Below are 27,132 nucleotides of genomic sequence, written 5' to 3' on the forward strand. Positions count from 1 at the left end.
TTCCCTCTGGAATGAGCTGCCCCTGGAGCTTCGTATAATCCCCAACCTCCGGTCCTTCCGACGCGCCCTAAAAAGTTGGCTTTTCCAGAAAGCCGGCCTGGCCTGAACAAAACAAAACAAATTATTGATTATTGTTAATTTTAATCTAATTTTTTAAAATGTTATTGTTAATCTTAATTGGGTTTGTTTTGGATATTCTATTTAATTTTTTTTAACTTTTGTTAATGTGTTTTTTTTAATGTTGTACGCCGCCCTGAGTCCTTGGGAGAAGGGCGGCATATAAATCCAATAAACCAAACCAAACCAAACCAAACCAACTGAATGGAGCTGAGTGTTGGCCAGATGCCCTTCCGGTCGCCAATGCGGAGTTTTGTTCAGCAGACATTCTCATCATGCCCAGAGAGAGAAATATCTGCCTCTACCTAGGATTGAACTCACAGCCTCCTGATTGTGCACCACTCTTGTTTCTGTATTCAAGGCTGCATTCAATTGTTTTTATTGAGTTCGTTTTCTTCAATCATCAGTTTCAGTTGGGCCTTAAGGGGAAAATTCCAGATATTGGCGTAGTCTTCTAGATTAGCACCCAGTTTTATTAAAGGAGGGTCATATCTGTCCAGTCCTACCTAGTGAGAAAAGGGCCTTCTATAAAACTATTGTGAAATGCATACAGAAACGCTTCCCCTCTGCATCTCGGATTTGTGCCGCTTATATTTGCAAGAGTTCCATCTAGCTGAGCTTGGTGGTATTCTTTGAAAAGTATCAGAAGAATAACTCCCCAATTGAAAGCTCTCTTTTTTTTTTATTCAGCAAGGGCATTTTCTCCTCTGAAATAATTTTGCCTATTTTAAGGTGTACCGCAGTGTATTGATTAAAGGCAGAAGACGAAGGAGTTCCGGCACCAGTGAGGCAAACAATCCACAGAATTCCCCCGTGGAGAAAAATAAGGACCCAAGTAAGTGAATGTAGTCAGTAGAAGACTAGAACTGGGAAGGTCTCCCGCTTTCTAACCTGGTGCCTTAATGACCAGTATCAACTCTGAAGTTGGCCTGACTGAGGCCATCTTTGAGGCTTCAGTGTTGCCACAACCGAGATGAGGATTGGAGAGGGGGAATTGGAGAGAGCTGGGGGGTTTGTAGCCAAAACAAGATACTTTCCCCTGGGAACCAAGGACATTCCAACAGGTGGCTGAAGAGAGGAGGAGGAGTGATGTTACCAAGCAACTGAACAGCACCCTGATTGGACCATGGGACTGGGAAAAGGGGAAAACCACTGGAACCTTTAGAGCCCATGCCAATATGATAGATCCAATAAAACTGTTATTTGAGGAATCTACCTGCCATGGAGTTCTGATTATTAGGGGTGTATTACTTGGAACTCTGGCAACTAGAGTTTTTTTTTTTTAAAAAAAAGTCCAAAATAACCAGTGGTTTCATAAAACTATTCGATCCGGTGAATCACATTCTGTCTTTGCAGCAAGCCGAGATTCCAGCCCAGTCATGAGGTCAAGTAGCACCCTGCCTGTTCCGCAGCCCAGTAGCGCCCCTCCAACACCAACGCGACTGACCGGAGCCAATAGCGACACCGAGGAGGAAGAACGTGGAGACCTGATTCAGTTTTATAATAATGTCTACACAGACCAGATTAAAGACTTTGCCCTGAAGTATTCCTCGGCCAACGGAGTAAGTAACCCTTTTTATCTCTTCCTTCTTCAGAATAGGTAAGCTACTATCTCTCTGATTAACAACTGGAGTTACCCAGGTTGTCATGCCATTACAATATTTTGCTTTTTTAAAAAACAAAAGTGACATAGAATAAATTCTGAGGCAATCAAAAGACCAGGTTAGGAAACAGATCCTCCAACCGTCCTCAGGGAGAAAAATCTATCCATGCGGTTACTAAGAGCCATGGATGGATATTGACTTGTGATCTGGGCAGAAACTGCAAATAGTAAGAAGAGGACTCTTTTAAATCTAAGTCCATTGCAAATAAATCTCTAAGATGAATAAAGGCAAGTTATCTCTGCCTTACGATAAAATGGAACCATCTTTTATTTGACACAGGATTCTTGTATCTTGTAGGCTAAACTTTAAAAGCTGATAACTCTGAAAACTTATCACAATTCTCATACAGAATGTCTAAACTGCTCAGGGCCATTAATCTCTCTCTATATATAGCATAACTCTGGAACGCCTTGAGAAATTTCAACCAAACTTGGTACACAGATGACTTACTCTCTGGTAGCAAATACTTTGGGAGTAAGATACCCCTAACACCCCACGGGGTGTGTGTTCTGTTATGATATAGCCTATTGTACCTTAAAATGGCTTCTACTGTACAGTGCAGTGGAGTTGCCATGGTAACAGCTTCACAGTCTTCCACAAGGGGGCTCCCTCTGGTAAGGGGGAAAATCCCACATTAGAAATTACGTTTGGTCCAGACATTTCCCCCCTATAAATAAATACTTGGGCAATGCTGGGTCATCAGCTAATGTAAAAAACAACAACAAGTGGATGCGTTATGGTGCTTTAAGTTGCCAGATGCATTCCACTTTTTTTTTTTTTTGGTTAACTGAATATGTGTTTTATCGCTCTTTTGCATCAGACTGATGTTCCTCCCTTGTCTCCCTATCCGTTTGTGAGAAGCGGCTCTCCCCGCAGAGTCCAACTGTCTCAAAACCACCCGATTTACATTTCTCCCCACAAAAATGAGTGTGCAGTCTCTCGGCGTGAGAAAATACTCTACTATTTCAGCAGCAGCCCATCAAAGGTAAGAGCTCTGCTGTTTGATCGCTCAGTGATGCTGTTGCCCATTAAGTATTTTGAAACCTTACATCATTTTAGCAAATCAATGACTACATGCTTTAGCAAGCTGAGCGAAACTTTTTTTCTTATAAATATTCATGGCTGACTAGATTTGCCAGTGAATGTCATTATTTATATGGGGGAGAGAGAGAGAGAAAAAGAAAGATTGGGGAGAGAGAATGAATGAATATCTGGAAGATAAAATGCAAAGTTTTGTTTCTCAGTCGTATTATTCAAGTACTTAAATGTTTTTCCAAAACTGTATTTGTCAGGATGAATGTTGATTGGACCCTCTTAAAAATGAGACCAATGATTGAGACAAAAAAAAAGCTATTATTTGAACTGTGGCGATTTGAGATGTAATCTTGAAATATTAATTTACGGAGCAGGGAACTGAAGCATCCCCAGCCACGTTGCTTAAGGGGATTACAAGAAGTTCAACAGGATGTGTCAGTGGTTTAAACAAGCGATATAGAGATTAATCTTAGCAGCTGGATTTTTTTTTTGGGTGGGGGGAGAGAGAGAGGGAAAGAAATGACCAGTTTTCCTTGCTCGTTGCTCATTTCAGAGACTTGAAGAGATTAACAGCATGATTAGAACGGGCGAGACCTCGACGAAAAAGAGGGGCATCGTCTTAGAGGAGGGGGCCGAATCACCAGCCAAGCGCATGTGTCCGGAAAACCACACCGCCCTTCTGAGAAGATTGCAAGATGTGGCCAACGACCGAGGATCTCACTGACCTCAAAGACTAACCGAGGATTGGGGTGTCTTTTTTTAATTGCTATCTGGGCTTTTCTTAACATTTGACCAGTAAATAATGGAAGCCGTGACTTCCACATCTCCAAGGCACTTTTGGGGCAAGAAAGGAAGTCCTTTTTTTAACCTCCGCGAGCGCAATGCTCCTGACCTCCAAAGACAAGTCTTTCTGCTTATGAACCACGGACGTCTTCTGCTCAAGCGCAATCGGAAAAGTTTTGAGGAGAAGCATTATTTCCTCCGCCACCCTCCAAGTCACACCAGCTTGCTTTGGATGGATGTATCCCATCAAGCGCTGATCGATCCAGTTTTCATCATCTTCCTTTTTTAATTTATTCGGTAGAAGGGATTGGTTTTAATCTCAGAACTGGAAAGACAAATGTATTTTTTTACATTAACCCATTAACATTATTATTATTATTATGTTGGCTAGTTGGATCTTATCCGGCGTCATGTTTAGAATCTGCAGTATTTTAATCGCATTTGGAAATGTGGCAGTCAGCAGCGAAGGAATCAGCTCTGTGACGAATTATCTGACCCAGTTCAGAATTGCTGTGAACCTTCTTTTTAAATTAGGAGTGAAGATTCTAGAACGATTGTCAGGCAGTAGTTGAAAAGCTTACTGGAGACAGACCAGAAATTGAAACAGAGGGGAGGCCTTAAACCTTCCCTCCTTCTCTTCTCTCCTTTCTCTTCTCTTCTTTCCTTTTCTCCTTTTCCTCTATGCCCTTCAGGTGACATGGGAATATTATGTATATATATACCACAATTTCATTGTATTTTAGCTGTGCAATGTTTCCAGTCAGCTCCGATCAGCGGGTAGCACTTCACTAGTTCTCAAATGCAAATTAGTTTTTGCAACTATGGCAATGGCACTTTTGAAGAATATATATGTGTGTATATATATATATATATATATTTTAAATAGCAAACCCTAAGATGAAAAGCCGTGTTAAACTGAATTGTATTCATTCCGGAAGCGCACACAGAAGTCATAACTCTTGCGTATGAATATTTTTAAGGTAGGACTGTTAGCCTTCCCCGTTTCTTAGCTTTATTATGGTAGTTGGTTGTATCGTCCCACTGTTTTTTTTTTTCAAAATGAGGAAAACATCTGGCCATCCTGGATTATCGTTGCAGCTGTTTGGTCCATTGAAGTGTTTAACTGCTTTAAATGGAGGTCAGGAAGAATGATGTAGAGAGAGAAAGATCTCTTCTTCCCTGAAGAACAGGCCAACATCTAGTCTGCTTGTGATCACAATGGCTCACTAGCAATAAGACCTTTTCCTAGCTTTTTTTTTTTAAGGGATGCCATGGATTAAACCTAAGATACTCTGCACGGATAAGAATGTGTCCTCCAACACTGGACTGCGGTCTTCATGTGGTTTCTAATACCTGCTGAAAATGTTTCCACTCCCCCTCTCCCCCATAAAGGATCAAATTGAGTCTATAGAGAAATTAACAATGGTGTTCGGGCAATTGAAGAATCACTTTGAAGACTAATAGGATCATATTCAATATTGCCAATATTTTGCCCTGGATTGCATTTGCAACAATATCTATGCTGCTCTTAAAATTGCTGCAAGGGGATCTAAATGTAGACCTTGGAAGAAGGATTTTAGATTTATGAAATGATTGACTGGATGTAAAATTGAATGCGGGGATGTTGCCATGAAATAGGGCAAGTGTTGGCACATGCAGGTTTAGCCTGTTCGTGGGATTCGTAAGTTTTATAAAGCAACAAATCAAAAAGGTCTAATTTAAAAAAAACAAAAACTGCTAATTCAGCCTAATTCCATCAGGCAGTCAGCAGCTCTGCTTCATCATAGCTTCTCAAAAAGGGGGGAAAAACCAATTATGTGTCCCATAGATTAAGCCATAGTTAAATATTGTAAAAATCCTTCTCTCATTTAGTAGACTTTGGATTCAAAATTTCCATCCAGTCATCTTCTGAAAAAGTCTTTTGCATCCAAAGTAGTGAAGATGCGCTTAAATTTACCTATTTATACCATTATAGAAATGACGTATTTCCTGACTTAACCGATTTGGGGGCATAATAAAAGCCCTTTTTCCTTTTTTAAATGGCCTGTTAACTTGAGGTTTTACTATAGTTGGCAAAACAGAATTCCAAAGAACTCGTACTTAATCGGCAAATATTTTATCCAAAGAAAACAACCGCAACGTGGACTTTTTTTGCCATGATTGGTCTTTATTTTTTTTTTTTAAGATGTCACTAGTAACACATTAGTCAAGCCATCTCAAAGCATGATTCCTAAGTCAACCTACGCTAGGTTCCCTTTAAGATTTTATTAAAACCAAGACCTCTACAGGATTTTGATTTTTTTTCTCTCATTTAAAAAAAAACCCACACCTTTCCTGACTAATGTACTATTTAAGGCTGCCTCTAATATTACTTTGACACATCTTAAAGCTTATTTGAGTTAAGATGCATGCAACTATCACAATGGAAGAGTCCTCTACCCTAAGCCCCTTTTTGAAGTAAAATCTTCCCTCCTATATGATTCTTGCAGGCAATTCGGTTGCGGCCCTAAAGACTGGGACAAGTTATGTTAGAAGCAGCCAGTAGTGGCAACATCTGTAAAGGAGAAAAGGAAGGGGGGGGAAATAGGTACACATCATACATAAATCAGTCTCAGCCTTTCTGCCCCTGGAAGGGGGTAGAAGGAATTGGAACCAAGTATTTACAAATTCAATATCCTAATAATATTTACAATAGAAACCAATGCATTTTAAAAGTTTTTAAATATAGTATTTTACTCTGCTATATTAGTTTACACAAACACAGATTATCTCTGGAATGAGTTTTTTTTTCCGGCCTGCTCTTTACATTAAAAAAAAAAAAACTTTAAAAAGGAACCCACCGAAAACTTCTGAGCTACATTTGACTCCTGAGTCATTCGTTATACCCACGCACGACGGGCTTCCCGTACAGAAGCCCGGCCTTTTGCTCTTTTAATAAGACCTACTTGCAGGCTGCAATTAAAACTGTAAAACATCAAGAAAGAGTCCCAAGGAACCCCGCTGAACGGGGATCACTTTTTAAGTCGTTTGCTAGCATTTACTCTTTACTAATCCAAAGTCAAGGAGAACCACAATTTTCGCTGTTGGGCTCTTGTTTTCGTTCCCTCCTTCTAGTCAAAAAGGGTGGAGTGTGTCTCGTCCTTTTCGGGTAGCTAAGTAGGAAGTGACTTCTCTTCTTTGCTGAAAGGTTGAACGGAACCCGGTTTGACCCACGAGAGGCCGGAGACTTGCGTGTTCTTGCATTGCTGGTCATCTCCTTTCTTCTAGGAAGAAACAAAGGAGAAAAAGTATCCTTTGCTTGCAAACTTAAATCGTTTTGTCAAGTTTCCTTTCTCCATTCTTTTGGCTCTTAAGAAACTAACCCCCTCCTTGCTCAGCTAAGTAATCCATAACGCAGCTAAGTCCTAAAAGAATTAGCTACTCTTAACCCTCTCTGCAGCTTCAGTGTGAAAATATTAAGTTTAAAGCAGGGGGGTCCAACCTTGGCAATTTTTTAAGACGTGTAGACTTCAATTCCCAGAATTCCCTTAGCCAGCATGGAAGTTGAAGTTGCCATGGTTGGGACACTATATTTTCACACTGAAGCTGCAGATCTGTGGACTTCAGTTCCCAGAATTAGCAGTAGCAATAGCAGTTAGACTTATATACCGCTTCATAGGGCTTTCAGCCCTCTCTAAGTGGTTTACAGAGTCAGCATATATTACCCCCACAATCTGGGTCCTCATTTTACCCACCTCGGAAGGATGGAAGGCTGAGTCAACCTTGAGCCGGTGAGATTTGAACTGCCGAACTGCAGATAGCAGTCAGCTGAAGTGGCCTGCAGTACTGCACTCTAACCACTGCGCCACCTCGGCTCCATGCTGGCTGAAGGAATTCTGGGAATTGAAAGTCCACAGATCTTTAAAGTTGGCTGGGGAATTCTGGGAGTTGAAGTTCACAAGTCTTGAAGTTGCCAAGATTGGTCACCCCTGGTTTAAGCGATGTGCTTTTCTAGCCAGTTTCATTCTAGCCACTGTAAAGAAGCAAAAGCGCCCCTTCCCCCACCCCTTCTCTCTCACACACCCACAGAATAATCATCTCTCTTATCTCACAACAAGGCTACACAAGGGACTTTGTGCTTGATATCTTTCATCATAAAGAGCTTGCCTCCGTTTCTTTCAATGCAACAGGACTTGCTTCAATTTCTATAAAATAAGACCCATCCTTCCTCCGTACCTTCTGAGTCAACATCTTCTCTCTCACTTCATTGTGTATAGCTGGATTCCAGGGAGAGAAGCTGCAAAACGCAAGGAAAATGTCACCAGGGTTTAAAGTTTCCAAAGCTAAAGACAGAAGGCCTAGTTAATGGGAGTACAGTAGCCCAGCAGAAGTAAAATGTTAAAATTAATAACCCACTGTCCAAAGCACGTCTACTGCACATTTACAATGTCTTAAGAATTTCAAAAACTTGCAATGAAAATTTTTTTTCCACATAGGACATCTCTGAATGTAAAATCCTCCAGTTTGCATGGACTTACAAACATTTTAGAGAGCCTAAATCAGAGGTGGGTTCCTACCAGTTTGCACCTATTCGGTAGAACCGGTTCGTCAAATCTACTGAACCAGTTAGAAGAGGTTCCACCAGTGGACCCGGAAAGCAGGCCACACCTTCAGAAGAGGTTCCAAATTTTTTTGAAACCCACCACTGGTCCTTGGATATGATTGTTCTACACTATCATGCTCCTATTTATAAAACTCAGTGCCTCTGTGAAAGGTAAGGATGACTACTGCGCTTGTGGTGCAATCAGAACATTGCGTGTGTTGAAGTTGTTTTAACGCAAACCAAAGATGCCTTTTAAAAAAGAAGTTGACATCCTATTCTTATGCATGCCAGTGCTGTGTGGGAGGTAATTTAAGGTGGTTCTGACAAGTGTCGTCGGCATCTTCATATCCGGTCACATGGGTGGCAAGCCACTCCCATCCGGTCACATGGGCGGCAAGCCACTCCCATCCAGTCACATGGGCAACAAGCCACTCCCACAAAGGAGGCCACACCCACAGAGTAGGTTCGAACAATTTTTGAAACCCACCACTGGCCTAAAACTACACGTGTCTTAAGAGAAATACAGATCATTCTCATTTAGCAGCAAAATGGAACCCACTGTCCCACGAGTGAAGCGGTGACTTGGCCCATGAGTGAAGCGGTCGCTACATGAAACCTTAACTGTGCTTACAACCATAGTTCAACTCCGACTGCTTTACAGATCTGTGGAGGTCGTAAATGCAAAGATAAATCCCTAGATCACTTTTTCATCATCCATCGTAGCTGAACACTCCGCCAGGCTATCGCTAAATCAGAATTATCAAATACATGATGCGACTTGATCACTGTATTAAGGTTACCTAATTGCATGGGGGTCTTCAATTTTGGGGGGATCAAATAAGTGACTGCTGCATAATTTTACGCTGTCCACCACTTTGCTCTTGAAGAGTTGAATATCTTTTTCATATCTAAGAAGAGAAACAGGAGGCGTCTTAGAACTCTCTTGGAAGGAACAGAAGCATTCTATGAAATATCTTGGGGGGGGGGGGGAACCTATGCAGATTTATTGCACATTTTTATCCACCACAAAATTTGTTTTATATAAACATAATGCCCAGAAATCAGAAACTCAAGAATTAAAAAAGAAAAAGCGTAGTTATTGCCATTAACATGTCATTTTTATATTTATGTATCTAATTCGGGGTGGGAATCCTCCTGGTTCGACCGAACCCGTAGGGACGATTGTCCTTGGTTCTGTGAAACAGTAGTAAAAAAAAAAGCTTCCGAGGATCGCACAGCTCAGCTGTGTGTTGGAAGCTTTTTTCCCACTTTTTAAAGCATTTTTCCCCTGCTGATTTGCCAGAACTGACCGGCAGGGGGAAAAATGCTTTAAAAAGCTGAAAGTGGGGAAAAAGTTGGTCACGCCCACCGAGTCATATGACACACACACACCCCAAACAAGACCCAAAAACCAGCAGGCGCGGTGGAGCTAAGTTGGGACGAGGGCTCGCGTGCCCGCAGAGAGGGCCATGAGTTCGCCATCACGGGCCTAAGCCGTGTACATATAATAAGAAAACCATACTCAAAAATAGTACATTATGGACTGCAACTTTCAGAGGTTCTCGCATCCTCCCCCCCCCCAAATAAAAAGAACTTACAGCACAGCAGATTCAGGGTTCAGAGGGTTGGTTGTGTCGATCTTGTAAAAAACTCTGCGCGCGTACATCAGGATTTGCCATATGTGGTTGTGATTGCGCCTTTAGGAGAGAGAGGAAGGCAAGTCAGAGGCCTCGTCAAAGGCACAGCTTTCTCTGCTCAGCGGTGAGGCTCTAGCTAGCAATAGCAGTTAGCAATAGCAGTTAGACTTATATACCGCTTCATAGGGCTTTCAGCCCTCTCTAAGCGGTTTACAGAGTCAGCATATTGCCCCCAACAACAATCCGGGTCCTCATTTCACCCACCTCGGAAGGATGGAAGGCTGAGTCAACCCTGAGCCGGTGAGATTTGAACAGCCGAACTGCAGAACTGCAGTCAGCTGAAGTAGCCTTTATGCATTTATCCACTGCGCCCCCTCGGCTCTATTAGCTCCCCCCCCCCACTCCCCCCGCCGGCCCATCAGTCTCACCTCCATTTGGTAAACGCTCTTTTCACATCCAGTTCCCCTGAGACAGGATCTACGAGCGGGTGGAAAATGGGCAGATCAAAAATCAAGTGCTGAAGAGAGAGAGAGAGTGAAAAAAAATAAAAACACCAATGTCAAATATGCAGATTGGTCCATTCAAAGGAACCAACTCCTCCCCCCCCCCCCAAAAAAAAAGTTCCCTTCGTTCATCAGAGTAAATATGACGGATTAAACTGTTACTAGATGCAAAGGTCAGGTTGCACATTGCCTGCTATGAAATCCTTTCATACTGTTTTTGAGCCTTTGAGAGATGGCTTTGAACATGCTGGTGGGAGATCTGAAAAAGCAGGTTAGGGAAACCGTCATCAAAGAACTCGATGGCACATAAAACCAAACAAGAAATGTCAACGCCAGAGACTAAAATTTCTCAGTAGGTTAGCAATAGCAATAGCAGTTAGACTTATATACCGCTTCATAGGGCTTTCAGCCCTCTCTAAGCGATTTACAGAGTCAGCATATTGGCCCCAACAACAATCCGGGTCCTCATTTTACCCACCTCGGAAGGATGGAAGGCTGAGTCAACCCTGAGCCGGTGAGATTTGAACAGCCGAACTGCTGAACTAGCAGTCAGCTGAAGTAGCCTGCAGTACTTCACTCTAACCACTGCGCCACCTCGGCTCTTATCGTGCTAATTTCCCAGTAACTGGTTTTTTACACTATACATTCTAGTTTCCTAGCCAAGTGCACTCCGAGCAGATTACAATCACATTCCCAAAATTGTATTTTTGTGGTTTATGAGTAAGCAGAAACGAGGAGTTCTTAAGAGTTTGAGAATGGATCCCAGATTTTCCTTACGGTGTGGGGGAAAGAAGCAGGACTATTTTAGGGTCATTCTTGGGCTGAAAAATGGATGGATGGATAGAATGGGAGGTAGAGATAGATGAGATAGATGAGATAGATAGATAGATAGATAGATAGATAGATAGATAGATAGATAGATAGATAGATAGATAGATAGATAGATAGATGATTGATAGGCAGACAGAAAATATATTTTTTTAAATTCAGTAGTTTCCAGTCCAATCATTCTTGAGAACTCTTCAGCAGGGTCACGAGGATTATCTCTGAGTTTCTTTCAAGCTGAGCTCAGCTCCTGGTATCCACATATACCACTTTTTCCCGTAATAGATTTTGTCTTCCCAATTTAGCCCACAGCCCTGTGAGTTCCCGGTGGCTTCCTTCCAAGTAGAAACCTGCTTAGCTTTTCTTAAGGACAGCCAGATCCTTCCACCTGCTCTGACCCTTCCTAGTTGTATTAGCAGGAAAATGGCCAATAAAACTGCCCCTTCCTGGAGTTCTGCCTTCATCTTGGCAACGGGGACATCTGCGTCCCAATATTGCTTCTTAAATCACATCTCTAATTTAAATAGCCCAATTTAAAATTTCTGCAAACACACCTACCGTCCAGTGAATCGAATTTCAATAAAAGCATAAGTGCATCTCCCAAATCTCAAGTTAACTTTTATAACGTTTACTTAGCAATAGCAGTTATATACCGCTTCCTAGGGCTTTCAGCCCTCTCTAAGCGGTTTACAGAGTCAGCATATCACCCCCAACAACAATCCGGGTCCTCATTTCACCCACCTCGGAAGGATGGGAGGCTGAGTCAACCCTGAGCCGGTGAGATTTGAACAGCCGAACTGCTGAACTGCAGTCAGCTGAAGTAGCCTGCAGTGCTGCATTTAACCACTGCGCCACCTACTTCCACAAGATGACTGTGATAATTAGATTACCAGTGGAGTTACGGTAGTTTTTTTAAAGAAAGTTTAAATGCATTCTTGCCTAAAACTCATCTAGTTATTATATTTTAAGTTACCCGTGTTTTACGTATGGCTTGGTTCCACCTCAATATTGTTCCGGATTAAAAGGTATTTAATTTTCCCAGCAAAGTTATTGCAGGAAGCTAAAGACATTCTGACAATAACTTTGCTGCCATAAACATCTCCAAGTTTGGCTGGATGTCTTAGTCTCTTGAGACCTGCCAGAGTCAACCCAGAAATGGTAAACAAGGCAGTTCTGTAAGCTCAGGAACTAAGGAGAGAAAAGTATAATGCATTTCATTGTGACACAATGCAAGAAGGGAGGTAAATGGCTGATGAACAAGTGACTTCAAAATATTCTCAATAATACAGCTGGACTTGGCACCACAAAGCCAGAAAACACCCTTTGTTACAATTAACTGAGCTTTAAAATCCATGCTGTGTGACAATAAAGACAAAGAACATGTTTATTGTAAACATTGGGAAGTTTACAATAAATCCACCAGGATTTCTTACTCTTAATAATTAAATGCAGGAAAAAAAAATAAACATTTGTCCTTTTGCCCACCCTAAAATGAACAACACGCCAAGTAAACATGGCTAGATTTTTATATGAATACTTTGAGGTTAGTATGCAAAATAAAATTCCTGAACTGAGAATGCTTTTAAGTCTCAGCAAGGATTAACTAGTTTAAGTTTCTGGGTTGGGAATCTCTCAGTATTATAGGAGCCTAATCTTAACTACATTTGTGAGCTCAGATACAGGATCGCTGGTTCAAATCTCATCTCAGTCACCAACTTACAAAATTGGCCTAGCTTAGATAAGCCATTCTCTCTACGTCTCTAATATCTTGTATTATTTTTTTTAGGTGATGTAAAGCAGGTGCCTCCAACCTTGGCAACTTTAAGACTTGTGGACTTTAACTTTTTAAGTTGAAGTCCACAAGTCTTAAAATTGCCAAGGTTGGAGACCCCTGATGTAACTGTTTAACTGTTTATTAAATTTATAGGCCGCCCAATCCCGGAGGACTCCGGGCGGCTTACAGAAACAGAAAATTAAGAGAAATTAAAACAGATAAAACACGACAAATTTAAAAAGACACAACATGCACCCAATCAAAGTGGGGCTGGACCTCAATCCAGGGGTCAACAGCCCCAAGCCTGCCGGAATAGCCAGGTCTTAATAGCTTTTCAGAAGGCCATGAGATTGGGTAGGGTCCAGATCTCTGGATCGCTCATGTATGTAGAGTATGTGTAGCCCACTCCCTTTAATGGATGCCAGTAAGAAAACAACAGAAGTCTTATTGATCATTTCCAAGGGCTTTATAAACTAGAAAACATTTAATACAGGTAGTTTATTTGCCTGCTTCCTAAAGAAAGTTATAGCTTGGGAAAGCTATTGATTAGACCTATTTATCTACCGTGTTTCCCCCAAAATAAGACAGTGTCTTATTTCTTTTGAACTCCCCCCCCAAATAAGAACTTAGCCTTATTTTTGGGGAGGTCTTATTATTTTTGAGGTGCAGGAGGCAGTGAGCGTGGTCACCTCATGGCTGCTGCTCTTGCAATATTTTCGGGAAGAGCTTATTTTCAGGGGAGGGCTTATTTTAGCGCATGCACTCAAAAGCCCAATTGGACTTATTATCCGGGGAGGTCTTATTTTCGGGAAAACAGGGGTATTCTACTAAAATATATATAAATCCAATAAATAAACAAACAGCATACCTGCGAAACCGCCTACTGCCACATACCTCCCAGCGGCCGGTGAGATCCTACAGGGTGGGCCTCCTTCAGAAGCCGTCAGCCAGACAATGTCGGCTGGCGGCTCCCCGGAGGAGAGCCTTCTCTGTGGCTGCTCCGACCCTTTGGAACGAGCTACCCCCAGAAATCCGGACCTTGCCCACTCTCATGGCCTTCAGAAAAGCTGTTAAAACCTGGCTATTCCGGCAGGCCTGGGGCTGTTGACCTCATTGTTGAGGTCCAGCCCCGATCGTAACGAATGTATGTGTGTTGTTTTTAACATGTTTTTATTGTCATTTTTTATTATTCTTTTTTCTTTCGATGTAAGCCGCCCGGAGTCCTCTGGGATTGGGCGGCCTATAAATCGATTTAATAAAATAAATAAAATAAATAAATAAAAGATCATCTCCATCAGACTTTCCCTTCTTCAAATGCCACCCAACAACATTTATTGTTGTGCCCAAAAGTGAATTAAGAGTTTACACTGTTCCATCTCTACTCTCCCCAAAATTTCCAGTCTGCTGCTTTAGAAACCGTGATTGCATTTTAGGAAGGATTACCTGAGTTTACTCCCCAAATCACCTAATTTTGCCTCCTCTTCCCCTTGTGTCATTCAGCATGGAACACAAACAGAGGTGTCCTTTTCAAGGGCCAGAGGTAAGCCAATCCTGACATTTCTTTGGCGGAAGAGTAGGATAGGATACTGTCCATAAATAAAGAGTACAATAAACACAAGCGTTCTACAGGTAGTATATTTTCAAGTAAATATTGAGGCTGGTCAGTGAACACATTCAAATAATATTCAAGATTATCTGAGGGTTACTTACTGGGCAATCCCCATCAGGATAATTGTCTGGGATGTAGATTGTAAACTTAAACACGCCATCCTGATATAGCCCGTGTCTTATGAATATGACTCCAAACCACACTGTTTAAAAAAAAAAACACACACACACACAATAAAGTAAAGAAAATGAGCCACTGAAATAACTCTGTAATGGGAGGAAAAATAGATCAGGAATGTCTGACTTACTTAAGGCGGACTGATAAGAAGGTTGTACGTAGACTCCCGGCAGTTTCTGCTTCACAACCAAAGTACTGAAATAAAAGAGACAATTAGAAACACTTTTTAACTACCCCTTTGTGAGAACAAAGCCAATATATATATTGGGCTCCTGTAAAATACAGAAAATATATATATATATATATATATATATATATATATATATATATATATATATATATATATATATATATATATATACACACACACATACATACATACATACATACATACATACATACATACATACATATATATATATATATATATATTATTGTATTTGTGCTGATAAATAAATAAATAAAGGGAGACTAGTATAGATCTATTTCAAGCTATTTAGCTCTCATCAGCTAGCCATACCCTTACTGGGATTTGAACCTGGGCTTTATTACATACTAGGCAGATATCTTAGCCATTAGGCCACAAGCTCTTATCAGTTATCAGCGAAGCCAGGGTGAAAGGTATCTATTAGATTTTTACAACCCCCAGTATGCCCAAATATGGGAGGAAGATCACTACTTCCATTCTCTGTCCTTCGGCTCGTCACAAGAGACCATCCAGGCAGAAACCCAGTATTTTTACTGTTGCCTTTATTTATCAGCACAAATACAATAAAATGTAACAAAAAGGCAACAGTAAAAATACTGGGTTTCTGCCTGGATGGTCTCTTGTGACGAGCCGAAGGACAGAGAATGGAAGTAGTGATCTTCCTCCCATATTTGGGCATACCGGGGGTTGTAAACATCTAATAGATATAGAGAACAGCTTCTTAAACCAGAGGAGAAAAATCTTTTGTTTTCCTGAATTTTATGCACACCACACCGCAAGAGTTAACAAGAATGGTTGCAGGAGGCCAAAGAATTTCAAAGTCTTTGGTAACCCCCTTTTGCCTGATACAGAAGGATGACTTATGACATTTCTGATCTTTTTAGAAACTTTTGGAAGTGGATTACATCACGTAATCCTGTTGCAGCTGGAGAAAGAGGATGCCCAATGCTTTCTTGACAAGGGCATTTGTGAGAACAAGAGGGAGTTCTGTTCCCAGCACAATGGCAGAATCTGACCCAGCCATCAAGTAACAGGAGCAGGGGGCAGCATTTTGCCAAACCAAGGAGACGGAAAGATTTCAGAAATAAGATTCTGATTAGCCAAAATGCACGTCTGTTTCAACTGAACAAAAGCTAGTGAGATTTCTCACTGACTGTTGCACCACCAAGGCCTGTGTTAATTCACATTTAAACAGACCTATTCACAATTTTCAGATGGGTTAATAAAAGAGTGTTAACTAAGCCAAGAATATACTGACGTGGAAATAAATTTCTTAAATGGGTCGATTTGTTGTCCTCCTTAAGCCAACAATGGCAGCAACAAAGGCAGAACAAAGCAGAGGGCAGCCTTCCTTTAGTCCAGTGGTTCCCAAACTTGGCAACTTTAAGACTTGTGGACTTCAACTCTGCAGAGCTGGCTGGAGAATTCTGGGAGTTGAAGTCCACAAGTCTTAAAGTTGTCAAGTTTGGGAACCACTGCTTTAGTCTGTTGTTACTCGACAGAGCATCTTACAATAAACTTATTTATAAAAAATATAGGAGTTTATGTCAAGGGAAATGCATCCCTTCCTTAATCTGAACTGATGCCAATTAATTTTTCTCTCTCTTTCAATTACATACTTAGGATAAAGGTAAAGGTTCCCCTCGCACATATGTACTAGTTGTTCCCGACTCTAAGGGGCGGTGCTCATCTCCATTTCAAAGCCGAAGAGCCAGCGCCATCAAAAAATCTCTCCGTGGTCATGTGGCCGGCATGACTCAACGCCAAAGGCGCATGGAATGCTGTTACCTTCCCACCAAAGGTGGTTCCTATTTTTCTACTTGCACTTTTTACGTGCTTTCGAACTGCTAGGTTGGCAGAAGCTGGGAGAAGGAACAGGAGCTCACTCCGTTAAGCGGCACTAGGGATTCGAACCGCCGAACGGCCAACCTTTCTGATCGACAAGCTCAGCATCTTAGCCACTGAGCCACCAAGTCCCTATACATAGGATATAGATTAGCAGATGATTGAAGAAAAGAACTTTATTTTACTTAATTATCTGTAAGAGCTTTTCCCCAATCTGATCACCTGCGCTCTTCCCTCCTGGGGAATGTATAATTTTGAGCCAGTCCCTGTGCTGGCTTGAATTTCTGGAAGTTAAAATCCAACACATGGAAGAACAGATGAAGGGAATATGCTATACATCGTTTGCTATACACAGCCTTCTCTGTGGCTGCCCCGACCCTTTGGAACGAACTACCCCCAGAAATCCGGACCTCACCCACTCTCATGGCCTTCAGAAAAGCTGTCAAGACCTGGCTTTTCCGGCAGGCCTGGGGCTGTTGACCTCATTGTTGAGGTCCAGCCCGGACTGAAATGAATGTATCTGTGTCATTTTAACTTGTCTTACTTTATTTTTATTTTATTTTATTTTCTCTTCTGTAAGCCGCCCGGAGTCCTTCGGGATTGGGCGGCCTATAAATAAAATTAAACCTTAAACCTTTTCCAAGGAGATATCTTTGAAACTGACATCAGCCCACTGGATGCTAAAGAGAATGTGTTGTTATTAAAGCTGCAAGCTGCCAACGCTCAAAACAACCCTGGGCAGCCTTCCCTAAACTATGATCTCTCCTGCAAGCCCTTCCAACAAAACTGATGGGGGAGCAGTGAGATCTGCAGAACACTCTCTCATTTGCCTTGTCTCACATTTAAAGGTTCCCCTCGCACATATGTACTAGTCATTCATGACTCTAGGGGACGGTGCTTATCTCCGTTTCAAAGCTGAAGAGCCAGCGCTGTCCAAAGACGTTTCCGTGGTCATGTGACCGGCATGACTTAACGCTGAAGGCGCACGGAACGCTGTGACCTTCCCACCAAAGGTGGTTCCTGTTTTTCTACTTGCATTTTTTTACGTGCTTTCGAACTGCTAGGTTGGCAGAAGCTGGGACAAGGAACGGAATCTCACTCCGTTAAGCGGCACTAGGGATTCCCTAGAGCCGAGGTGGCGCAGTGGTTAAATGCAGCACTGCAGGCTCCTTCAGCTGACTGCAGTTCTGCAGTTCGGCTGTTCAAATCTCAGCGGCTCAGGGTTGACTCAGCCTTCCATCCTTCTGAGATGGGTAAAATGAGGACCCGGATTGTTGTTGGGGGCAATATGCTGACTCTGTAAACCGCTTAGAGAGGGCTGAAAGCCCTATGAAGCGGTATATAAGTCTAACTGCTATTGCTATTCGAACTGCCCATCTTTCTGATTGACAAGCTCAGCATCTTAGCCACTGAGCCACCACGTCCCTTCGCAAAGCAGCAATGCAAACCAGAGATTCCACCTAACAATATCCCACTGCATCTTGGGTAGCTAAGGGCCAGCGTGAGAAATTTTCCTTTTGTCAATCTTGAATCCCGGACGGCGACCCCCTTAACAAAAGATGCAGCGTTATCAATGGCCGATCTATGAGATCTCTGGCTTTTCGAGAACTCCGTGGAAAGCTTCCAAGCTCTTCAGGAACTTGCCCATCAACTCCTGAGAGAAGATTTTAAAAAAACCTGTGGGAAATTGTCCCGATTCCCCTACTATTAAAGCAAGTGCAAAGATGCAGACTCAGCAATGGGGCAAAGTGAACAAGGCTCATCGCCACGGAAGGCAAGACCTACTATTCTGCCAGCAGGGAATATTCCAAATAGAAAGGTCCATAGGAGGCATGTGTTCCATTGGTCGACTGGGCTGAGAGGGCGGGAGAAGCAGGCTTGGTCATCGGCATGACATTTTTGGGAACGGAAGGCAGCTGTTTCTTGGGAGCGGAGCGCGGAGAACTGGTCTTCAGCTCGCCGAGCAGAGCCTTTTCTTCCGTTTCCGGTTTCTGCAGGAGGGAGGCGAAACAAGGAAAGTCGCATTCCAGCGGCAAAGAATATATAAACTCCATTCAACCTCACTCCCCGTAGCAATTAAGCAGATTCGCATCCCGCTAGTCCCAATGACTCAAAATTCACTCCACATTGCTATGTATAAACTAACGGTTCCATCACAAAACCGCGGTCGACTAAAGCGTGTGTCACTAAAGCGCGGTGACAAAACCGCAGCGTCAAAACCGTGCGACAACAGCACGCTGACAACAGCGCGCCGACAGAAGCGCGCTGTAACATAACCCTAAAAATAACCCTAAACCTAACCCTAAACCTAACCCTAAACCTAACTAAACCTAACCCTAAACCTAAACCTAAACCTAAACCTAACCCTAAACCTAACCCTAAACCTAACCCTAAACCTAACCCTAAACCTAACCCTAAACCTAAACCTAAACCTAAACCTAACCCTAAACCTAACCCTAAACCTAACCCTAAACCTAACTAAACCTAACCCTAAACCTAAACCTAAACCTTACCTTAAGTTAAATCGCGCTTCTGTCGGCGTGCTGTTGTCGGCGCGCTGTTGTCGCACGCTTTTGACATCGCGATTTTAGCGCCGCGGTGTTGTCGGCGCGCTTTTGACTTTCGCGGTTATGTCGTGCCACGTAAACTAACGATGGCCAAATACAGACTGTGGTTCGCTAAACAAGACACGCAAGTCTACTTTTTAATGAGGATATCGCTATCCTCCTATCTGCCCTGCCAGATCCTTTTATTAAAGAAACTCTTGGCTAAGTTTTAAAGGATGAGAAACCCACGTAAGCAAAGTCTCCTTTGAAGAAAAGATTGTCCAAGAAGCTCATTCTGGGATTATAGGATTGAAGAGTCTATTTATTATTATTATGATTATGCTTTCTACTTAATTGCCCAGGTATTTCGATTTTTAAAATGACGCTTAAAGCTCAGAACACGCAGAAACAAAGAGAGAGAGAGAGAGGAATGAACAGCAGATAAACTACCTTGCGTGTAGAACTTCCAGACATGCTCCAGAAAGGGTTCATAACGTGTCGCCCAAAACACCAGGTGGAACTGTGCTATACTTCCCAAGCGTCCGAATTTCTACAGTTATTTTCTAACCTGGAAACATGAAAGTGAAGTTAATGACTCAGTTCCCACTGCTCTAATCGAGAGAGACTTTTTTTTTTAACTGCCCGTGTGCTTTAACTGTTTAAGTCTCTGATATTTATTTCTTCATTATTCAAGATAATTAAGAACACCTTAAGAACAACAACAAAATTAGCCTCGACTAAATCCGCTGGAATCTGGTTCCAGCAATGAAGATTAGATGAAGCTCATCTAATCTATGAAATACGAATTAATAGGACTCAGCTAAGCTTTCTCGGCAAACTCAATTCCCTTTTTTGGAAATGCAACAAATATGCAGGAGTCAAGGTTGCTTGCTGGAGAAAAATTGGCAAGCTAAGGAGGGATGCTTGCAACAGTCTGGAACGGGAGATAAGACATAAAAGTTGAGGAGATAAACCAGGGTCATAAGTCAAGGACTACTACAGGAAAAGTGCGATCAGTATCCAAGTATTTCAGAATTGCTTTCAGAATTGCTTCCCATCATTTAAAAAATAAACAATAGAGCTAAACTGAAAGGTTCAGAGAAATTCCAGATGTGCTTAAGCCACAGGCTGGCCATGCTAAGCTGATTCTTCCCTGCACAAATCACAGAAAGCTCCATTTATAAAATGTTTTTTTGGGGGGGAAGGTATCAGAAGGGCCAAAAATGCTAGTAGGATTTTGCTTAGTTTATAGGATGGACTACTAAACACTTAAAACTCAAGGATCACATAGTCATTAACATCTTCATTGCTGAAACCAGATCCCAGCGGATTTAGTCGAGGCTAATTTTGTTGTTGTTCTTAAGGTGTTCTTAATGATCTTGAATAATGAAGAAATAAATGTGGTTTTCCCTTCCCTCTGCCTGGAATGCATTTGTACTATTCAGAAATCACGGGCACAATACCATCTTCAGGAGACGTGATCTCACCTAAAGAGCATGTAAAACAAAAATAGGCCAGCTAAGGAACAACAGCAGGTTAGACTTGTCTGGCTGCTCCATTGTAAATGCCAGCACACCTTTTTTTCCTGAACACCTGAGGACTTCCTGTGGTTCCTATTTCCACTGGAAGACTGTGGGTACTTTTGTGCCTCCATCCTCAAATTTTCCGATTAAGAAATATAAGGACGTGCATTGTAAAGGTTCCCCCCACACATATATGCTAGTCGTTCCCGATTCTAGGAGGCGGTGCTCATCTCCGTTTCAAAGCCGAAGAGCCAGCGCTGTCCGAAGACGTCTCCGTGGTCATGTGGCCGGCATGACTCAACGTCGAAGGTGCACAGAACACTGTTCCCCTCCCGCCAAAGGTGGTTCCTATTTTTCTACTTGCATTTTTACGTGCTTTCGAACTGGTAGGTTGGCAGAAGCTGGGACAAGGAAAGGGAGCTGACTCCGTTACACGGCGTTACGGATTCGAACCTCCAACTTGCTGACCTTCTGATCGATGAGCTCAGCGGCTTAGCCACTGAGCCACCGCGTCCCACTGACTTCAAATGAATTTCTGCCTGCCGCACAAAATAGAAGCAGAAATGTGTTGGATGAAGCTTCCCTGCCCAGATACAGAGTTCAGGGTTTCACAAAGAGATAAATCCCAGGGGGAATCAACAGAGAGAGAGAGAAAGGAAAGAATTCAGAAACAGGAGGGGAGGGGGAAGTATATTGTAAAAAAGAGAGAGAGAGAGAGACCGAGAACTACAGACCTAGAATTAGGATTAAGCACTGGTGATCTTTTTCATGTCCAAGAAAATTCCTTGCTTTAGTAGACGGGATTGTTTTTTCCTCTGGTTCGATTTCTTCCTGTCCATAAGCTCTACCAAGTCACACACAGTTTCAGAGGCAGCCAAGAACTAGGAAAGGCCTTCCAGAAGAATCCGGAGAAGCCGTCATAAACATGTTTAGTCAAGAAATCGGGAAGTGATTTAAGGAGAGCCGGACAAGGCCAAATTCCAAAGATCTATTTGGTTTTCCGCTGCAGCCAAGCCAAAATGCCTACAGGAAATTCACTGGTTTAGAAAGCTCTTCTGAGCTTTAATCCTATCCTACCAACTCTGCCTTCCCAAAAGATGTAGGCTCCATTTCTACGTGAATAATTCTTCTGCTGGCTGCAGGGAGATGCACTTTTACAAGAAACTGTATAGCCAGGAAAAAATAGTTCACCTACCTAAGAAGGAATCCTTACTCTTTCTTTCATTTTTCTTTCTTTTCTTTTCTCTCTTTCTTTCTTCTTTCTCTCCTAATATAGGTAATCCACAACGTAAAACAGCTTGTTTAGTGAGTGTTCAAGGTTAGAACAGCACTGGAAAAAGTGACTGATGGTCATCTTTATACTCACAACCACTACAGCATGCCCCTGGACACCTGATCAAAACCAGCTCATATTTATGACGGTTCCAGTGTCCCGGGGGGGGGGGGGGGCTCATGGGATCTGCTTTTGCATCCTTGACAAGGAAGGTCAATGGGAAAAGTCGGATTCCATGTTACTAACTTAGCTGCAATGATTTACTTAACAAGTGTGGCAAGACAGGTCGTAAAATGAGGCACTCAACAAATGTCTCATTTAGCGACATAAATTTGGGGCTCAATTTTGGTCATACGTTGAGGGCTACCAGTATAATTCTAAAAGCCAACGTATGTGATGAAGCCTTTTATAAACCTGATAAAGAAATAAATTCCCTTTGCACCTGTTCTCATCCTTTTTTAACCAAAGTCCCAGAAATATCTATTTTATAAACTAAATCAGCTGGAGATTATAAGTTTTAAAGTAAGAGATACGGAAAGGCTGGTTTAGCTAAATGTTTAATTTCACAATATCTTTGTTTGTTTCTAATCTCAAATTTGCCACTTGTTTGCTAACATTCCTCCTCTTTATACTGTGAAAGTAATATAGAGAGTGAAAAGCAGTTGTGTTTTTTTTACGAAGTCCAGCTCAGGGGCAGAATTAGTGTGGAAAATCCCCGATTTCCAAAGATAAGCTTCCTCAGTCAATTAGTGGGCATCAAAATAACCCCTAAATCACCTTTTTAAGCCTTACGCTGCAGCAGGATACAAAGGTAATTCATAATTAACGTTTTAACCATGGCTCAGTCACAATGGAGGACCATAAACCACAGATGATGACATCCAACGAATAATTGACCTGTACATATAAACCAAAGATAAAAGAAACTAACTTTCTGAACTTTAAGCAACATTTGACACTTCCTCTTATATTAACAGGGGACACGGTGGCTTAGTGGCTAAGATGCTGAGCTTGTCAATCAAAAAGGTCGGCAGTTCGGCGGTTCGAATCCCTAGCGCTGCGTAACGGAGTGAGCTCCTGTGACTTACCCCAGCTTCTGCCAACCTAGCAGTTCGAAAGCACGTAAAAAATGCAAGTAGAAAAATAGGAAGCACCTTTGGTGGGAAGGGAACAGCGTTCCTCTGTGCGCCTTTGGCGTTGAGTCATGCCAGCCACATGACCACGGAGAGGTCTTTGGACAGCGCTGGCTCTTCGGCTTTGAAACGGAGATGAACACCGCCCCCTAGAGGCGGGAACAACTAGCACATACGTGCGAGGGGAACCTTTACCTTATACTAACAGAAGGAAAAGGGATAGTCCTTTTCTGAAGCCCAGTTTTTCAAGTTTTTTGCAAGTCACGTTTAGCCAAGGAGGTTTTCAGTAATCAAGTCTGCCCTCATATAACACACCGCAAACATACAATAAATCGGTGAAGGTAACTGGCTAGACACTAAAGAGACCATCAGTTCTAATCCTCCCAGTGGCACGAAAGCTGGTCAGGTGATTTTAGATCACCTGCTCTCTCTCTGCTCAGCCCACCTCGTAGGGTTGTTTGTTAAGGGGAGTAGTGAGTTGGGCAGCCCGATATATTTTGTTAATAAAAATTAATTTAGACAGTGGCTAAAAATACAATAACCCTTCGTAGGTGGAGAAACACAAAATCCAGTCTAAACAGCCTGGCTGACTGTGTGACCAACTATGACATAATAAAAATAAATAAATAATCTGTTGTACCCATCATGAGCACAGTCCTCTAAGCCACAGCAAAAAGGACTCTTTCAATATTTGGAGATTTTGAATTTATCCAACCTACAACTTCCCCTCCCCCACCCATCCCCTTGTTTGGACCTTCTTATATCCTTAAGCGCTACACTAATAATTTTTAGGTCCACAGGTCAGGATTTGGATGATTAAATTTTCAGCAGACTGTAAATCTAGCTGCAGATTATTCATAATATTCCATCTGACTACACTCCAAACCATAATTATTATTGTAAAGAATCACAACCATATCATCATCATCATATATTCTCGGTAACTTGGGCTGGGTGGCTTTGGGCCAGGCGCTCTCTCTCTCTCAGCCTAACTCACCCAACAGGGTTGTTCTTGTGTGTTTGAGTGTGAACATACACTTACTACACACACACCCAGAGATGCTGGGTGGTTATTATGTTGACATCTATATCCATTATAGTGTCATCTTTCTGTATCACACCTACGTATACCTATATAGCTATATAGATATTACACATGCATATCATACATACATACAAACACACATCACACATGCATATTACACATGCATATCATAAACACACACATCACACATGCATATCATACACATACATACATATATACACATCACACATACACACGTCACACACACATATATACATATATACCCATCACACACAAACACATATTTATCACACACATATATCACACACACATCACACATGGATATTACACATGCATATCATACATACATACAAACACACATCACACATGCATATTACACATGCATATCATAAACACACACATCACACATGCATATCATACACATACATACATATATACACATCACACATACACACGTCACACACACATATATACATATATACCCATCACACACAAACACATATTTATCACACACATATATCACACACACATCACACATGGATATTACACATGCATATCATACATACATACAAACACACATCACACATGCATATTACACATGCATATCATAAACACACACATCACACATGCATATCATACACATACATACATATATACACATCACACATACACACGTCACACACACATATATACATATATACCCATCACACACAAACACATATTTATCACACACATATATCACACACACATCACACATGGATATTACACATGCATATCATACATACATACAAACACACATCACACATGCATATTACACATGCATATCATAAACACACACATCACACATGCATATCATACACATACATACATATATACACATCACACATACACACGTCACACACACATATATACATATATACCCATCACACACAAACACATATTTATCACACACATATATCACACACACATCACACATGGATATTACACATGCATATCATACATACATACAAACACACATCACACATGCATATTACACATGCATATCATAAACACACACATCACACACATGCATATCATACACATACATACATATATACACATAACACACACACACATACATCAGACACACACACAACCCCCCCCCCCCAAGCAGATGAGGAGCAGGTCCCCCAAAGGGAGCGTCCGGGCAGCCTCCCCCGGGGAAGGCCTGGAGCCCCAGGCGGAGCCTTCCCAGCGGGGCAGGCAGACGCTCCACAGGTGCAACCGGGACAGAGCTTCACCTGGAGAACCGGCGCCTGGCAGGCAGGCCCGGGGGGCGGCTGGGGGTGGCCCTGCCAGGGCTGCTCAGCCAGGCCTCCTTCCCCGCCGCCCCACCCGGGATTCGCCCTGGAAGTTCGCCAGGTGAAGCTGGAGGCCAGCAGCCCGACCTGGCGAAGGGCAGCCTGCCAGACTCGGCCTGGCGCTTCTCCAGCCCCGGAGAGGAGCCTCCTTTTCCCCCCACAGCCTCCCCACCCCGAGTCCCCCTCGGGGCGTCTCCCCTGCGCGCACCTTCAGCCGGGACGGCGCAGAGCCTCGGCGGCCGCATCCGCACAGGCAGGCCGGCTGTCAGCGCCAACCAACGCGCGTCCGCTCCCGATGGAAGGGCGGGGGAAGTTTGACCCTCGCCGGGCACCGTCGCCCAAGCCAGAACGCGCATGCTCGGACAGCCCCGCTGCCCTCCCTCCGCCGCGCGCCGGAACTCAACACGCGCTCACATACCGCCCCCCCCCTCCGCTCCCCGAACTCACCACGACCGGCCCCGCTTGCGCGCTGCCACCCCCATCTGGACTGCTCCCGGGGCTTTCGACCGAGGCTCTTTGGCAAGGGACGCGGCGCGCTGATTGGTTAGTCCCCCTCCTCCGCCCGAGGCCCGCCCCTCGTCACAGCTGCTTTTGTGACTTCCGCTACAAACCGCCGGTTGGGGGGAGGCGCATGGAGGCCGCGGCCCCGTTGCTAAGGGGCGGAGCCCGGCAACGCCCACTGGGTGGGCAAGGGCCATCCGTATTGGATGGGAGAGCCGCCTGTTTCCAAAGGCGGCCGGCTTATACAAAGAGACAACCGCGAGGAACGGTTTTAACAGACGCGGGGATTAACCAATGAAAGCGTTAGGGCTGGGGGGGCGGGGAGGAGAGGAAGACGTTGATTGGTAAATGGGAGCGAGGGCAGAAGTGGAGGAGCAGAAGTGGAGGAGCCACTTTTGCCAGGGTGGGGAAGCAATTTACTGCTGGACTACATATCCCATCATCTTTGGCCCCCCAAAATAATTATCGTTTCGAAACGGTGAGAAATATTTGTAGCTGGGCTGGTGGTTGGTGGCTGTTTGTTTTCTGAGCTCCTTATTGAATTTCCCAACGTTTCTTCACCAGGCTGGGTAACATCATCAGTTCGCCTTGGAGGAAGCGCCTTGGTTCGCTTCTCTTCTGCTTATACAGGGAATCCTCAACTTACGGCCACAGTTCGGCCCCAAATTCCCATTGCTAAGTGAGACAGGCCTTTTGTTGACCTCGTTTTGACCCATTTTACGACCTCTTTTGCTGTTGCTTTTGAAGTGAAACTCTGCTGTTAGTCGCACAGTCGTTAAGTGAACCCGGCTTCCCCGGATTTGACTTTGCCCCTCAAAAGGTCGCAAAAGCTGAATCACGTGAGAATGCTGCAACAGTCATAAGTGAATCTTGTAGGTGACGTGGTTCTCTTCTTTTTGTATTTTGCTCTTGGTTCTGGACAACTCCTGTCAGAGTGTTGATGTTGGTTTGTGGGCCCCAATTATTGCAAGAGGTTGTGGAATTCTGGCCACCATTTCTGACACGTCTTGTA

The 27,132-nt window shown here is 43.0% G+C and overlaps 2 protein-coding genes across 4 annotated transcripts in view; one reads left to right on the forward strand and one right to left on the reverse strand.

The window, feature by feature from the left end:
• Window positions 1-4,503, forward strand: part of RBL2 (RB transcriptional corepressor like 2) — a 22,489-nt gene extending 17,986 nt beyond the window's left edge. Inside the window, exons 19-22 of the mRNA XM_032230727.1 lie at window positions 850-952; window positions 1,474-1,679; window positions 2,602-2,766; window positions 3,370-4,503. Coding sequence (XP_032086618.1) covers window positions 850-952; window positions 1,474-1,679; window positions 2,602-2,766; window positions 3,370-3,540 — 645 coding nt within the window. The 3' untranslated portion in view covers window positions 3,541-4,503. The remainder of the gene's footprint in view (window positions 1-849; window positions 953-1,473; window positions 1,680-2,601; window positions 2,767-3,369) is intronic.
• Window positions 3,983-26,150, reverse strand: AKTIP (AKT interacting protein). Of its 3 annotated transcripts, none has more exons than XM_032230730.1 (10): window positions 25,828-25,921; window positions 19,756-19,873; window positions 18,545-18,750; window positions 14,837-14,901; window positions 14,631-14,731; window positions 10,247-10,335; window positions 9,780-9,878; window positions 8,982-9,089; window positions 7,815-7,875; window positions 3,983-6,859 (listed from the first exon to the last, which is right to left on the reverse strand). In XM_032230730.1, the coding sequence occupies exons 2-10, from the start codon at window positions 19,795-19,797 to the stop codon at window positions 6,752-6,754; spliced, it is 879 nt and encodes a 292-aa protein (XP_032086621.1). In that variant the 5' UTR covers window positions 19,798-19,873; window positions 25,828-25,921; the 3' UTR covers window positions 3,983-6,751. The 3 variants fall into 3 exon arrangements, with proteins under 3 accessions (XP_032086621.1, XP_032086619.1, XP_032086620.1); XM_032230728.1 differs by having other exon boundaries at window positions 3,983-6,862; XM_032230729.1 differs by lacking the exon at window positions 25,828-25,921 and adding an exon at window positions 26,067-26,150 and having other exon boundaries at window positions 6,752-6,862.
• Window positions 26,151-27,132: the final 982 nt, after the last annotated feature.

This window comes from Thamnophis elegans, chromosome 14 (genome assembly GCF_009769535.1).
Source record: "Thamnophis elegans isolate rThaEle1 chromosome 14, rThaEle1.pri, whole genome shotgun sequence".
Lineage (NCBI taxonomy): Eukaryota > Metazoa > Chordata > Lepidosauria > Squamata > Colubridae > Thamnophis > Thamnophis elegans.